Source organism: Hemitrygon akajei, chromosome 26, assembly GCF_048418815.1.
Source record: "Hemitrygon akajei chromosome 26, sHemAka1.3, whole genome shotgun sequence".
NCBI lineage: Eukaryota > Metazoa > Chordata > Chondrichthyes > Myliobatiformes > Dasyatidae > Hemitrygon > Hemitrygon akajei.
Window position 1 is genome coordinate 6,693,304 of NC_133149.1, and position 16,129 is coordinate 6,709,432.

The 16,129-nt window shown below is 43.5% G+C and overlaps 1 protein-coding gene across 4 annotated transcripts in view; it reads left to right on the plus strand.

The window, feature by feature from the left end:
* The window catches only part of LOC140716743 (uncharacterized), a 256,747-nt gene extending 241,886 nt beyond the window's left edge, over positions 1-14,861 (plus strand). For all 4 annotated transcript variants that reach the window (XM_073029551.1, XM_073029548.1, XM_073029550.1 and 1 more), the window contains 3 exons: positions 1,133-1,869; positions 7,390-7,516; positions 13,373-14,861. In XM_073029551.1, coding sequence (XP_072885652.1) covers positions 1,133-1,869; positions 7,390-7,516; positions 13,373-13,573 — 1,065 coding nt within the window. In that variant the 3' untranslated portion in view covers positions 13,574-14,861. The remainder of the gene's footprint in view (positions 1-1,132; positions 1,870-7,389; positions 7,517-13,372) is intronic.
* The last annotated feature ends 1,268 nt before the right edge of the window (positions 14,862-16,129 follow it).

The window sequence follows — 16,129 nt, forward strand, 5'->3', positions numbered from 1 at the left end:
CCACCTCCCACCCCTGGCACTCCTTCTGTGCCACCTGACCCACACCCGTCTTGTGGTACTCCACCCTCGCCATTCCCAAACTCCTTTGCTCCCACCAGATTTACAAACTCTCTCTCTGCTCCATGTTGACAAATACAGTACTGTGCAAAAGTCTTAGGCGCTCTACTAGCTTTGTAATGTAATTCTTTAAGGCTCTTCCAGAAAAATAAAACAAAAGACTTAGAATGTAACAGATTCTTGTAGAAAACTAATATTTAAGACTTAGTAGGTAAAAATGACAATTCTTGTTAATTGATTAACAATTGTGTTGTGAGGTGGGTTTATTCGTTGATGTTGTATTGATTGGTGACCTCTGTAGAGATTCATGTGGGGCTTAGATAAGGTCAAGTCTTTCTCAGGGAAGGAGAGTGAAACTAGAGGGCACAAGTAGGTTTAAGGTGAGAGCGGTTAGGCAATGGGGACCAGAGAAACAATTTTTCTCACAGAGGAGTGAGCTGCATAAATGGAGCAAACCCCTGGAGCAAGTGGTACAGACAGATACAGTATAATTACAATGTTGAAAAGACAATTGGACAAATTCAGGGTTTTAGAGAGATGAACACAGGCAAAGTGAGACTAGCTCAGGAAGGCACCTTCTTTGGTTTAGGTGATGACCGAATGGCATGGGATTCTGTGGTCCTTTGGCCTTTTTTGCCTTCTTTCCTACCCTCTGGCAGCTCATTCCTGGTACCGACTGCTCTACCTCTCAGAAATTCTCCACAATTCTCCCAGCGACCCACTGAGCTCCTCTCCACCCCCCTCCACCCCCCACCACAATCAGTATTAACTCTGAAATCACTAATTCCTTCATCTTTGAGTTTAGCTGGTCAGTGCTAACTTGGGTACTCAATTAATTCATCATGATTAGATATATCTGAGTTAAAACGCCCCAAGCGATGTGGATTCGACATGAGGTTACTAATGATTATAATAGAGGTCCTGATGAATGGTCTCAGCCTGAAACATTGACTATTTGTTCCTCTCCAGAGATGCTGCCTGGCCTGCTGAGTTCATCCAGCATTTTGTGTGTGTTGCTCTGGATTTCCAGTGTCTGCAGAATCTTTTGTGTTACTAATAACTATATTTTTTCTAGGCTGCCTCTTCGCCACAGGAATCAGGAGAATATTCTGATGGTGTACCTAACACAGACTCCAGTGAATTGGTGCCACCTCAGTTCAGAGGTATCAACAATTTTAAAATTCGGCAGGGATCATCACCATCTCCGACAAGGGCTGAAATGAGGAAGAATGTCGGATTTGCTGGGGCGTCTGCCTCTGCTGAAGCTGGATGGTTTTCACCAGGATCCAGAACTCAAGGCATTAACGCTGAAACATTACCGAGGACAGCAAAAGATGCCTACATACCTTTGGCTTGGCCACCCAACTACACAAATCCTCCAACAATGCAACCCATTCCACTCACGGATTGCAGCTGGTCTGACCCTGAACTGGAATTTAGGATGTTTACTGACCAAAACCAGTTTCATGATGAATCACTTCAGCTTGCTGCTGGAGGTTTGGAAATGACAAATCCCTCAGCTGAAGCAAATCCAGATATTTCCCTCTCTGGCTTACAGACATCTCATGTGTCTGGGAATCTACAGAGCAATCCATTTGAGAGTTACAGTACCCAGATGAATTCCTTTAACAAACACTTCAACCATTTGTCGCCTGCACAGCCAATTATACATTCCGGTAATAATCTGCAGGTTTTACAAGCCCCGGGGCCATTTGTTGGAGCCTGTGCCAACAGTGCACAGACCGATGAACCACGGTCGTCCTATCACACCGTAATGAAACAGCTTTTCTTCAAATTTCCTACAATAAGCAAGTAAGTTGTAATTTTCAAAAGCATTAAAAACAATGTCTTGCCTAGGGCGGCAAGGTTGTACAGCGGTTTTCACAATGCCATTGCAGTGACAGCAACCCAGGTTAAATTCCACCACTGTCTAAACAGTTTGTGCATTCTTGCTCTGACTGTGTGGGTTTCATCCCACACTCCAAAGATGTGTGGCTCACATGGGTGTAATTGGGCAGCGCAGGCTCGTTGGACGGAAGGGGGTGTTACCGGGTGTATGTCTTAAAACAAAAAAAAAAAAAAAAATGGTGTCAAAAAGCAAGTTTTCAACCAAGAGGCAAATAAACCGACATCTGCTTTGAACCTTTCACCTTTTGATCAGCAGAAATGTTCTCACTGGCAGTGCAATCGTTGACATTAAGATGAGCAGTGTAGCTCCCATATTGAACTGTGGAAGTTCTCTTCGGGTAAAGATTTTCTTTGTGCTGTAAAGTAGGGGCTTCCGGGGCTTCAACCCCACAAAGATGAAAGAACAGAGATGTGGCTTGGTGGGAAATCTGTACCTCTGCACCTGCACAGTGATGCGGGTTTGGGAGATCGGATTGAGTGATGAATGTTAGCATTCATTTCAAGAAGGCTTGAATACAAGAGCAAGGATGTGATGCTGAGGCTTTATAAGACACTGGTGAGGACTCATCTTGAGTATTGTGAACAGTTTTGGGCTCCTCATCTAAGAAAAGATGTGCTGCCATTGGAGAGGGTTCAGAAGAGGTTCACAAGGATGCTTCTGGGAATGAAAAGATAATTATACGAGGAATGTTTGATGGATTTGGGTCTGTACTCGCTGGAATTCAGAAGGATGATGGGGCATCTCATTGAAACCTTTTGAATGTTGAAAGGCCTAGACAGAGTAGATGTGGAAAAGATGTTTCCCATGGCGGGGGAGTCTAGTGCAAGAGGGCACAGCCTCAGGATAGAGGGGTGTCCATTTAAACAGAGATGCAGAGAAATTTCTTTTGGCAGAGGGTGGTGAATTTCTGAAATTTGTTGCCACATGCAGCTGTGGAGGCCAGGCCGTTGGGTGTATTTAAGGCAGAGATTGATAGGTTCTTGATAGCACACAGCATCAAAGGTTAGGGGGAGAAAGCTGGGAATGGGGTTGAGGAGGGGAAGAAAGGATCAGTCATGATTGAATGGCGGAGCAAACCTGATGGGCCAAATGGCCTAACTGCCTGCTTCTGTGTCTTATGTTATTATGACACCTCAATCTGTAGGAATGTACCCATGAATTCAGCTTTCTCAGGATAGATGTAAGTTTTCGCTTGTGATAGTAATTAGCTTTGAAACAACAGTGGCAGTGTTTTATAATTAGAGTGCCTGTCAGGTGAGAAAGAAGTCAGGATTTTTGGTCTCAAAACCGGTTTGTCATTGTCTGAGGCTAGTATTCAAGCTATGTATTGAATACTGTATTGGATAGTGTTGGTGGGGGGGGGGGGGGGTGACTTACCTGGGACAAGCTGCGGAAGCCGGATCTCTGGCACTGAGACTGGTTCTGCAGTGCAGAAGGGAGGGGGGAAGAAGAGGAGAGCGGTAGTGATAGGGGACTCGATAGTTAGAGGTACAGACAGGAGGTTCAGTGGTTGCGACAGAGACTCCCGGGTGGTTTGTTGCCTCGCGGGTGCCCGGGTCAGGGATGTCTCTGATCATGTGCACAGCATTCTGAAATGGGAGGGTGAGCAGCCAAATGTCATGGTACACCTCGATACCAATGACGTAGGAAGGAAGAGTGAGGAGGTCCTGAAGAGTGAGTATGGAGAGCTTGGTAGGAAGTTAAAAAGCAGGACCTGGAGGGTGGTAATCTCAGGATTGCTACCTGTGGCACGTGCCAGTGAGGGTAAGAATAAGATGCTCTGGAGGATGAACACGTGGCTGAGGAACTGGTGTAGGGGGCAGGGTTTCAGATTTCTAGATCATTGGGACTTCTTCTGGGGCAGGTGGGACCTGTACAAGAGAGACGGGTTACACCTGAACTACAAGGGGACCGACATACTTGCAGGGAGGTGTGCTAGTGTTATTGGGGAGGTTTAAACTAGATTTGCAGGGGGATGGGAACCAGAGTGCTAGAGTAGATAGTGGAACGGGGGTACAAATGAATGATAATAGTTCATGCAAAGTCACAAATAGTAAGGTTGTGTGTGGTGGTAATAATCTTCTGAGGTGTGTATATTTCAATGCGAGGAGAATTGTGGGAAAGGCAGAAGAGCTGAGGGCCTAGATTGACACATGGAATTATGACATCATAGCCATTAGTGAAACTTCGCTACAGGAGGGACAGGACTGGCAGCTCAATGTTCCAGGGTTCCGATGTTTCAGACGTGATAGAGGCAGAGGGATGAAGGGTGGGTGGGGGTGGCTTTGCTGGTCAGGGAAAATATTACAGCAGTGCTCAGGCAGGACAGATTAGAGGGCTTGTCTACCGAGGCCATATGGGTGGAGCTGAGAAACAGGAAAGGTATGACCACATTAATAGGGTTGTATTATAGACCACCCAATAGTCAGCGAGAATTGGAGGAGCAAATCTGCAGAGAGATAACAGACAACTGCAGGAGACAGAAAGTTATGATAGTAAGAGATTTTAATTTTCCACATATTGATTAAGGACTCCCTTACTGTTAACATTTTAGATGGGTTAGAGTTTGTAAAATGTGTCCAGGAAAGTTTTCTAAATCAATATATAGAGGTACCAACGAGAGAGGATGCAATATTAGATCTCCTATTAGGAAACGAGTTAGGACAGGTGACGGAAGTGTGTGTAGGGGAACACTTTGGTTCCAGTGATCACAACACCATTAGTTTCAACTTGATTATGGATAAAGATAGATCTGGTCCTCGGGTTGAGGTTCTAAACTGGAAAAAGGCCAAATTTGAAGAAATGAGAAAGGATCTAAAAAGAGTGGATTAGGACAGGTTGTTCTCTGGCAAGGATGTCGCTGGTAAGTGGGAGGCCTTCAAAGGAGAAATTTTGAGAGTGCAGAGTTTGTATGTTCCTGTCAGGATTAAAGGCAAAGTGAATAAGGATAAGCAACCTTGGTTCTCTAGGGATATTGGACCTCTGATAAAGAAGAAGAGAGATATGTATGACATGTATAGGAAACAGGGAGCAAATAAGGTACTTGAGGAGTATAAAAAGTGCAAAAAAAACTTATGAAAAATCAGGAGGGCTAAAAGAAGACATGAGGTAGCTTTGGCAGTCAAGGTGAAGGATAATCCAAAGAGCTTCTACAGGTATATTAAGAGCAAAACGATAGTAAGGGATAAAATTGGTCCTCTTGAAGATCAGAGTGGTCGGCTGTGTATGGAGATGGGGGAGATCTTAAATGGGTTTTTTGCTTCTATTTACTAAGGGCATGGAGTCAATGGAAATAAGGCAAACAAGTAGTGAGGTCATGGAACCTATACAGATTGAAGAGGAGGAGGTGCTTGCTATCTTGAGGAAAATCAGAGTAGATAAATCCCCAGGACATGAGAGGGTATTCCCTCAGACCTTGAAGGAGACTGGTTTTCAAATTGCAGGGGCCCTGGCAGATATATTTAAAATGTCGGTATCTACAAGTGAGGTGTCGGAGGATTGGAGGATAGCTCATGTTGTTCTGTTGTTTAAAAAAGGCTCTAAAAGTAATCTGGGAAAGTATAGGCCAGTAAGTTTGACGTCGGTAGTAGGTAAATTATTGGAAGGAGTACTAAGAGATAGGATCTACAAGTATTTGGATAGTCAAGGACGTATTAGGGAGAGTCAACACAGCTTTGTGTGTGGTAGGTCATGTTTAACAAATCTATTAGAGTTTTTCGAGGAGTTTACCAGGAAAGTGGATGAAGGGAAGGCAGTGGATGTTGTCTACATGGAATTCAGTGAGGCCTTTGAGGTTAGTTAGGAAGATTCAGTCGCTAGGTATACATGGTGAGGTAGTAAATTGGATTAGACATTGGCTCAATGGGAGAAGTCAGAGAGTAGTAGTGGAGGATTGCTTCTGTGAGTGGAGGCCTGTGACTAGTGGTGTGCCACAGGGATCAGTGCTGGGTCCATTGTTATTTGTCATCTATATCAATGATCTGGATGATAATGTGGTAAATTGGATCAGCAAATTTGCTGATGATACAAAGATTGGAGGTGTAGTGGACAGTGAGGAAGGTTTTCAAAGCTTGCAGGGGGATCTGGACCAGCTGGAAAAATGGGCTGAGAAATGGCAGATGGAGTTTAATACAGACAAGTGTGAGGTATTGCGCTTTGGAAGGAAAAACCAAGGTAGAACATACAAGGTAAATGGTAGGGCACTGAGGAGTGCAGTAGAACAGAGGGATCTGGGAGTACAGATGCAAAATTCCCTAAAAGTGGCATCACAAGTAGATAGGGTCGTAAAGAGAGCTTTTGGTACATTGGCCTTTATAAATCAAAGTATTGAGTACAAGAGTTGGAATGTTATGGTGAGGTTCTATAAGGCATTGGTGAGGCCGAATTTGGAGTATTGTGTGCAGTTCTGGTCACCGAATTACAGGAAGGATATTAATAAGGTTGAAAGGGTGCAGAGAAGGTTTACAAGGACATTGCCGGGACTTGAGAAACTGAGTTACAGAGAAAGGTTGAATAGGTTAGGACTTTGAAAAATGATTCGGCACAGCCAAGATGGGCCTAAAGGCCTGTTTCTGTGCTGTAATGTTCTATGGTTCTATGCTGCCCAGCATCCCTGATTTAATCCGACTCTAATCACAGGGCAGTTTCCAATGACCAATTAGCCATCCAACCCGTACATCTTTGGACTGTGGGAGAAAACCAGAGCACCTGGACGAAACCAATATGGTCACAGGGAGAATGACAAGCTGCAAGGCAGCTGGTACTAAAGCGTTGTGCTGACCACGGCGCTATTGTGCCTCCCTGATGGTTGAGGGGTCATAACTGTTCTTGTACCTGATGTGTTGGACCTTAGGCTCCTGTACCTTCTCCCTGATCTGATGGCAACAGCGAGAAGTGAGCATGTCCACCTATAGCCAGTGCCATCTTCTCAGTATAGTTCAGTGAAGTTCATTTGTTATTAATTGATAGTAACTTTAGCGATTGCTTACAAATGGATTTTTAATTTCTCTAAGAACTAAACAGAAGTACAGAATTGCTGCTTGGTACATGGCTTGAGTTCAGGAATGATGGAAACCAAAGGAATGTAGTGCCTTCCAGGATGGTACATCGATTTATTTACCATGCAGAATACTCAGTGCTCAGGGTAGCGGTTAGTACAATCCCTTTACAATGCCAGCAATCACTGATTCGGCCTCAATTCCCATCCCTGAATGTAAGGAGCTTGTATGTTCTCCCCATGACCGCATAGGTTTTTCTGGGTACTCCGGTTCCCTCCCACATTCCAAAAAGGTACAAGTTAGGGTTGGCAACTTGTGGGTACCCCGGAAGTGTGCCGACACTTACAGACTGCCGCCCCCCAGTATATTGCTAGAGCATCTTGTTGGGCTGCAATTGGATTAGTTTGATCTCTTTTATTGTTACAGAACAAGTTTGCACTCTTTGATCAATAAAGTGAAAGACGAAAATGGTGGCACTCTCTCAAATCTGTCTGTTGACGAGCTGGTGAGACAAGTCTCCTATCATGTTCACCAGGGTACCCATCCAGACATGGTAAGCTTCACTGCACATCATATAATTTTAATGATAGAATAAAATTATCTGACATTTTCAAAATATTGCTTATCTTCTGGTTTAGATGCTGCTTCCTTTTCCCTTTGAATTATTTGATCACTTAATAGCTTTTGTCTGTGACTTCTAAATCTTATTTGCAATTAATGTACAAATGCAGCGGCATTTCGGAGTGAACAATGAGCCAACAAGCACTACCTCACTATTTTTCATCTCTTTTTGCACTACTAATTTAATTTTTTATTATATGTTATATCTTCACCACTGCAGCAGAAATGAATGTACAAGGGTATACGTGCTATCGTAGGGACAGAAATGTGGGCAGAGGGGATGGGGTGGCCCTGTTGGTGAGGAATGAGATTCAGTCCTTTTCAAGGGGGGACATAGGGTCAGGAGAAGTAGAGTCTGTGTGGATAGAACTGAGGAACAGTAAGGGCAAAAGGACCCTAATGGGTGTTGTCTACAGGCCACCAAACAGTAGCATGGATATGGGATGCAAGTTGAATAGGGAGTTGACATTGGCATGTGGCAAAGGTAATGTTGCAGTAGTTATGGGGGATTTCAACATGCAGGTGAACTGGGAGAATCAGGTTGGTGCTGGACCCTTGGATAGGGAGTTTGTAGAGTGCCTATGGGATGCATTCTTGGAACAACTTGTACGAGAGCCGACCAGGGACAAGGCTATTCTGGATTTAGTGTTTTGTAATGAACAGGATTTGATAAGTGATCTTGAAGTAAAGGAGCCATTAGGAGGTAGTGATCATAATATGATAAGTTTTTATCTGCAATTTGAGAAGGATAAGGGCATCTCGGAGGTGTCAGTGTTGCAGTTGAACAGGGGAAACTATGGAGCCATGAGGGAGGAGCTGGCCAAAGTTGACTGGACAGATAGCCTAGCAGAAAAGGCAGTGGAACAGCAATGGCAGGTATTCTTGGGAATAATGCACAAGGTGCAAAATCAGTTCATCCGCTGGAGAAGGAAGGATTCAAAGGGGGGAAAGGGGCCACAGTGGTTGACAAAGGAAGTCAGAGATTGCATAGCATTAAAAAAAAGGAAGTATGACAGAGCTAAGGTGAGTCGGAGGACAGATGATTGGGAAGTTTTTAAGGAACAACAGAACTTAACTAAGAAGGCAATACGGGGAGAAAAAAGTGAGGTATGAACGCAAGCTAGCCAGGAATATAAAGGAAGATAGCAAAAACTTTTTTAGGCATGTGAAGAGAAAGAAGATAGTTAAGAACAATGTTGGGCCCTTGAAGAATGAATTGGGTGAAATTGTTATGGGAAACAGAGAAATGGCAGAAGAAATTAATGAGTACTTTAGATCTGTTTTCACTAAGGAAGACACAAGCAATCTCCCAGATGTATGGATGGGCCAAGGACATAGGGTAACAGAGGAAATGAAACAGATTGACATTAGGAAGGAAACGGTGATGAGAAGACTGATGGGACTGAAGGCTGACAAATCCTCAGGTCCAGATGGTCTGCATCCTAGGGTACTAAAGGAGGTGGCCCTGGAAATTGCGGATGCATTGGTAATCATTTTCCAATGTTCCTTAGATTCAGGATCAGTTCCTGAGGATTGGAGAATGGCTAATGTTATCCCACTTTTTAAGAAAGGAGGGAGGGAGAAAACAGAGAACTATCGACCTGTCAGCCTGACATCGGTGGTGGGGAAGATGCTAGAGTCCATTATTAAGGATGAAATAGTGGCATATCTAGATAGCAGTGATAGGATTGGGCCGAGCCAGCGTGGATTTACCAAGGGTAAATCATGCTTGACTAATCTGTTGGAGTTTTTCGAGGATGTAACCAGGAAGTTAGATGGGGGAGATCCAGTGGATGTAGTGTACCTCGATTTTCAGAAGGCATTTGATAAGGTCCCACATAGGAGATTGGTGGGTAAAATCAAAGCTCAGGGCATCGGGGAGAAGTCATTGACATGGATAGAAAACTGGTTGGCAGATAGAAAGCAAAGGGTAGCGGTGAATGGGTGTTTCTCGGAATGGCAGGTGGTGACTAGTGGGGTGCCACAGGGCTCGGTATTGGGACCACAGCTGTTTACAATTTACGTCAATGATTTAGATGAAGGCATTGAGAATAACATCAGCAAATTTGCTGATGATACTAAGCTGGGTGGCAGTGTGACATGTGATGAGGATGTTAGGAGAATTCAGGGTGATCTTGGATAGGCTGAGTGAGTGGGCAGATACTTGGCAGATGACGTTTAATGTGAATAAGTGTGAGGTTATCCACTTTGGGAGTAAGAACAGGAAGGCAGATTATTATCTGAACGGTGTAGAGTTAGGTAAGGGAGAAATACAAAGAGATCTAGGAGTCCTTGTTCATCAGTCACTGAAGGTGAATGAGCAAGTGCAGCAGGCAGTGAAGAAGGCTAATGGAATGTTGGCCTTTATTACAAAGGGAATTGAGTACAAGAGCAAGGAAATCCTTTTGCATTTGTACAGGGCCCTGGTGAGACCACACTTGGAGTATTGTGTACAGTTCTGGTCTCCAGGGTTAAGGAAGGACATCCTGGCTGTAGAGGAAGTGCAGCGTAGATTCACGAGGTTAATTCCTGGGATGTCTGGACTGTCTTACGCAGAGAGGTTAGAGAGACTGGGCTTGTACACACTGGAATTAAGGAGATTGAGAGGGGATCTGATTGAAACATATAAGATTATTAAGGGATTGGACAAGATAGAGGCAGGAAATATGTTCCAGATGCTGGGAGAGTCCAGTACCAGAGGGCATGGTTTGAGAATAAGGGGTAGGTCATTTAGGACAGAGTTAAGGAAAAACTTCTTCTCCCAGAGAGTTGTGGGGGTCTGGAATGCACTACCTCGGAAGGTAGTGGAGGCCAATTCTCTGGATGCTTTCAAGAAGGAGCTAGATAGGTATCTTATGGATCGGGGAATCAAGGGATATGGGGACAAGGCAGGAACCGGGTATTGATAGTAGATGATCAGCCATAATCTCAAAATGGCGGTGCAGGCTCGAAGGGCCAAATGGTCTACTTCTGCACCTATTGTCTATTAATTTCCCTCACTTTGAGCAGGAAGTCTGTTTAAAGCCTTTGAGTAGAACAGCATGTTGGTTGGATCCCTGCGAAGGTATTTACAGGTCAGATCCACCCATTCTATGATAGCTACAGAACACCAGTATGACATTCTACTGAAACGTTTCTCAAATTTCACCATTGATTTCATAATGTAGAATAAAAGTCCAGGCATTGCTCAGTAATAGAAAAGTTTCTGAGTTGAACTTTATAGAAGTGGGCAGTTTCCTGATGATGAATTCTGAGGCCCTCAGAATGAACAGGCCCTTTGGCCCACAAAGTTGTGCTGAACATGTCCCTACCTTAGAAATTACTAGGCTTACCTATAGCCCTCTATTTTACTAAGCTCCATGTACCTATCTAAAAGTCTCTTAAAAGACCCTATCGTATCCGTCTCCACCACTGTTGCTGACAGCCCATTTCACGCACTCACCACTCTCTGAGTAAAAAACTTACCCCTGCCATCTGTACCTACTCCCCAGTACCTTAAACCTGTGTCCTTTTGTGGCAACCATTTCAGCCCTGGGAAAAAGCCTCTGACTATCCACACAATCTCATCATCTTGTACTCCTCTATCAGGTCACCTCTCATCCTCCTTCACTCCAAGGAGAAAAGGCCAAGTTCACTCAACCTATGTAGAGATTTTTTCAGGTTTTTATGCCTACAGTACATAGTCAATGTAAGTTTCTAAACAGAAGGGTGAGAGGAACAGCCGACTATTTAATAGATGAAAGTATAAATATATTGCTCATACTGTAATTGCTCTGAGCAGTTTAATTCTAGAAGCCTGATTATTTTATAGCATTTTTTCTGGTGAAAGCCTCCAATAAGGGCAGCACCAGCGGTAACCAGCAGTCGCAATTCAATTTCTTCCACTGCCTTTGAGGAGTTTGTATGTTCTTCCCCATGGCTGTGTAGATTTCCTCTGGCTGCTCCAGTTTGCTCCCACATTCCAAAAGAACTACGGTTAGGGTCAGTGAGTTGTGAGCATGTTGTGTTGGCCCTGGAAACGTGTCACCCCCACATGTCACTTGCAGCCCCCAGCAACTATCCCCAAGCTATGCCAGTCCTTGATACAAAAGGCACATTTCACTGTGCATGTGACAAATAAAGCTCATCTTCATCTTTAATCTTCTTTATCAATCCGGGCGTTGTGTAATAACTCAACAGTTTAGAGTTGAATATTGTAGGTCAGCTTTCTCCTGGTAAGGAATTCTGCAGCTGTCATGGTGAATTTAGAGATTTTTTGAGCTCTTATCCCTATATCTTCAATGTAGTTAGTTTCTGAACAGCATTCAGAGAGAGAGGAATAACCTACTGTTTAATAGATAAAAGTACAGTGCTTATAAAAAGTATTCACCACCCCCCCTCCTCCCCCAGAAGCTTACATGTTTTATTGTTTTACAACATTGAATCACAGTTAATTTAATTTGGCTTTTTCATGTCAACATGAAAACAGATCAGTACAACATGATCTAAGTGAATTACAAATATAAAACGCAAAATAATTCATTGCTTAAGTATCCCCTTTAATATGACACACCAAATCATCACTTTGGTTTTAGAAGTCACATAATTAGTTAAAGGGAGCTACCATTAGTCACTCCCTACACAACTTCCTTGTCCATTCGTCACTCCCCACTGATCTCTCTCCTGGCACTTAGCCTTGCAGGTGGAACAAGTGCTACACCTGCCCCTACACTACCATCCAAGGCCCCAGACAGTCCTTCCAGGTGAGGCGACACTTCACTTGTGAGTCTGTTGGGGTCATTTACTGTGTCTGGTGCTGCTGGTGTGGCCTCCTGTAAGACCCGACATAGATTGGGAGACCGCATCGCTGAACGTCTAAGCTCAGTCTGCCAGAAGAAATGGGATCTTCCAGTGGCCGTCCATTTTAATTCCACTTCCCATCCCCATTCCGCTATGTCAATCCGTGGCCTCCCTTACTGTCACGATGAGGCCACACTCAGGTTGGAGGACCTTATATTCCGTCTGGATAGCCTCCAACCTGATGGCATGAATAGGACTCACACCACCAGATTCAGGAATAGTTATTACCCCTCAACCATCAGGAAGAAGGTACAGGAGCCTCAGGACCTACACCACCAGGTTCAGGAACAGTTATTACTCCTCAATCATCAGGAAGGAGGTACAGGATCATCAGGACCCACACCACCAGATTCAGGAAAAGTTATTACCCCTCAACCATCAGGAAGAAGGTACAGGAGCCTCAGGACCTACACCACCAGGTTCAGGAACAGTTATTACTCCTCAATCATCAGGAAGGAGGTACAGGATCATCAGGACCCACACCACCAGATTCAAGAACAGTTATTACCCCTCAACCATCAAAAAAGTGGGTATAGGAGTTTCAGTTCCCATACTACTAGGTTCAGGAATAGTTATTACCCCTCAGTCATCAGGACTTGAACCAAAGGGGATAACTTGCCCCCAACACAGACCTTTTCCCACAATCATTGGACTCACTTTCACCGACTCCTCCTGCTCTCAATATTTATTTATTTTCCTCTGTTTCCTTGTTCTACTGTGTATGCCCACAAGAAAATGAATTTGAAGTTTGTGTATGGTGACATATATGTACTTTGATGTTAAATTTACTTTGAATGTTTAAGTAGTAAGTTGCAATGAAGCAACTTTAAAATGTAGCTTTAAAGTTACATTAAAGTTACGTGTTAGCCAACATTGTCTGGCAGTATTGTTGTGGGGTACATTTAAAATTGTAAACAAAATGAACTAACTTTTGCATTTTATCTTTCAGGTGTATGCATCTTCAACAGATACCTTATCATTTGCACCAATGAGTTACGAAAACCCTTTCTTCCCTGGCCATCACACTCTGCATTCTGATCAGTCAGCCACGCCGCTCAGTGGGTTTAGTGGCCTTGCACCAGTGGGTGCAAATGAGTCATTACCTCTTGGAGATTTGTTGGAGATGGAAGGCTGCTTCGATCACTTGTAGAACCAAGGAAACAAATTCACAACAGTTATAATTTTCTAAGCCTATGTCAACATAGCTGGCTGACATGCAATGTTTTTTCACTTACATTATCAGTGTTGCTGAACACAACACTGAAAAGCAGTGTTGCTTTTCCCAGAGCAACACACAGAAGATGCTGGAGAAACTCAGCAGATCGGGCAGCGTCTGTGAAGAGGAATTAACAGTTGACATTTCAGGCTGAGACCTTTCATCAGGTTCATGAAGGGTCTCAGCTAGAAATGTCAACTGTTTACTCATTTACATAGATACTGCCTGACCTGCTGAGTTCCTCCAGCATTTTGTGTGTGCTGCTCTGGGTTTTCTGCCTGTACATTGATAATGCTAATTTAGTGTTGATTTGCTGTTAAGTGTGGTGCTACTGCCTTTGAATTGTTAATTAAACTGTTGTCTTCCGTAAATCCCGTTATGTTTGTTGTTGATGCCGAAGTATTGATTCCTGGTTCATCCCCAAAGCCTTTGGGGTGTCCCTGCAGTGAACTTCATTCATCAGTGTTTTAAAAATGCTCTTGAATCCAAGAACATGTCTCTGAGTGCTTTGGGAATGAATCGGGATTGGATGGAATGGAGGATAGTGCTTCCCTGGACGGCCAAGCAACATGGATTCATTTTCCTCTGCTCAGCATGTGGAAGTACTCAGCAGGTCATACAGGATCTGTGGGTAAAGAAGCAAGAGTTAATGTTTCATATCGAAGGCATTTCTTCAGGAGTCACTGACACGGGAGTGTTTTGGCAGGCTGATAGATGGTTTTAAGTTTATTTTGGAACAACATATGTGAAAGCAATATATATGATTCCAAATATTTATTTCCCAAGCTTAACTTTACAAACTTGTGATCAGATCTATAAGTTGTCCACAGTTCTGACATCAGAATCATTCAAGTACAATATGGACTGCAAAAGCTGTTGATTTTTCCTTCAATTAAAATGCCACAACCTCAAGATGTTCATTACATAAAAACAGATAAGAGATCTCCCTTCTTCACATCCCTCTCCATGATGGTAAGCTGTAAGCTCTCTGGCGCATTCAGCCATATTCCTGTGATGAACTACTTACTGACCCTGATGACATAACTGTTGTAACTGGCTGATGGTGCAAAGCCTCACGGAGTTGGAGTTTGTAATAATAGGCGATTTATTAAACACTGATCGTCACAGGAGACCAATCAAAGCTGATCTACTCGAGTATCAACCTGATACAGCTTTTACTTTCTCAGCTGACAGGATTACCAGTAAAGCTACATTTTGATAACAGAGTGGTGGCTATAGATCCTGATTACAGAATGAAATAATTATTCACAGGCCAAACATTAAATTGGTTGGTGCAAAGCTTGGGGCATTCCGGAGTTTGGAGTTCTGTTCTATAAGGAGTCTCTGTACATCCTCCCCGTGGAATGCTTGATTTCTTCGGGTCCACCGGTTTCCAAACACTGTCCAAAGATCTACCAGCTAGATTAATTGGTCATTATAACTTTTTCCGTGAATTGGGTTGCTGGAGCAGTGTTGCTCGAAGGACCAACTCTGCACAGTATCGATAAATAAATAAATGAATGCAGTGTTTCCTAGCTGGCAATTCCCTGGATGGTGAACTCTGAACTCCATCGCCCACAGCTGTAATAACCACTACGAGCTGTTCCTGCTAGTATTTTCCTGGGTGGTGAACTCTGGTGCTACGAGCTGTAATGACCATCACACTGTTGTTCCTACTGGCATTTCCCTGGATGTCTGAAATGTTTACTTTGTTAATCAAAGGACTCCACAATAGCGTAGTGCTATTACAGCTTGGGGCGTCAAAATTCAGAGTTCAGCGCTGACATCCACTGTGAAGAGTTTGTATGTCTTCCCCATGAGTGGGTTTTTTTCCAGGATGAAGGTTACTTGGCTATTGTAAATTGTCCCGTGATTATTCTGGATTTAAGTAGGTGGTTTGCTGGGCAGGGTGCCTTGTTTGGGCTGGTAGGGCCTGTTCCACACTATCACTATATAAATAAATTAATTTGGTGTCAGAAACGAGCCACGCTCCCGAATAATGGCTTCAAGACAAATTCAAGGAAACAAAGTTTATTAACAGTTCTGCAGAGCTGGGCCCCCTCAGAGAAGGGAACCCTGAACCTTACAGGGCAGCAGGTTTTATCCTTCTTCCTTACCACCCCTCCTCCCTGACTCGGGAGGTACACAGTGTTTTCCCATTCCATATTTGGAGTTGTTTTTTTACACGTTTCTGTAAAACAATAGTCCATATCTCAGGACTTCAATGATTCCACAAACAGTTAATTTTGTCAAGGCTTCTGCATTCATAATTAGATCACACTTGTTTACAGACTTTAACCCAGACATAATTAAATCACATTTGTCCCTAAACATAATTAAATCACATTTGTCCCTAGACATAATTAAATCACATTTGTCCTTTGACTTTAACCCGGACCTGTCAGAAACGCACATCTTAATTTTGAATCTTACATTTGGTAAATCATTATTTTATCCCAACTACTTTGGTTGTTTTCTCTGTTCCAAAAT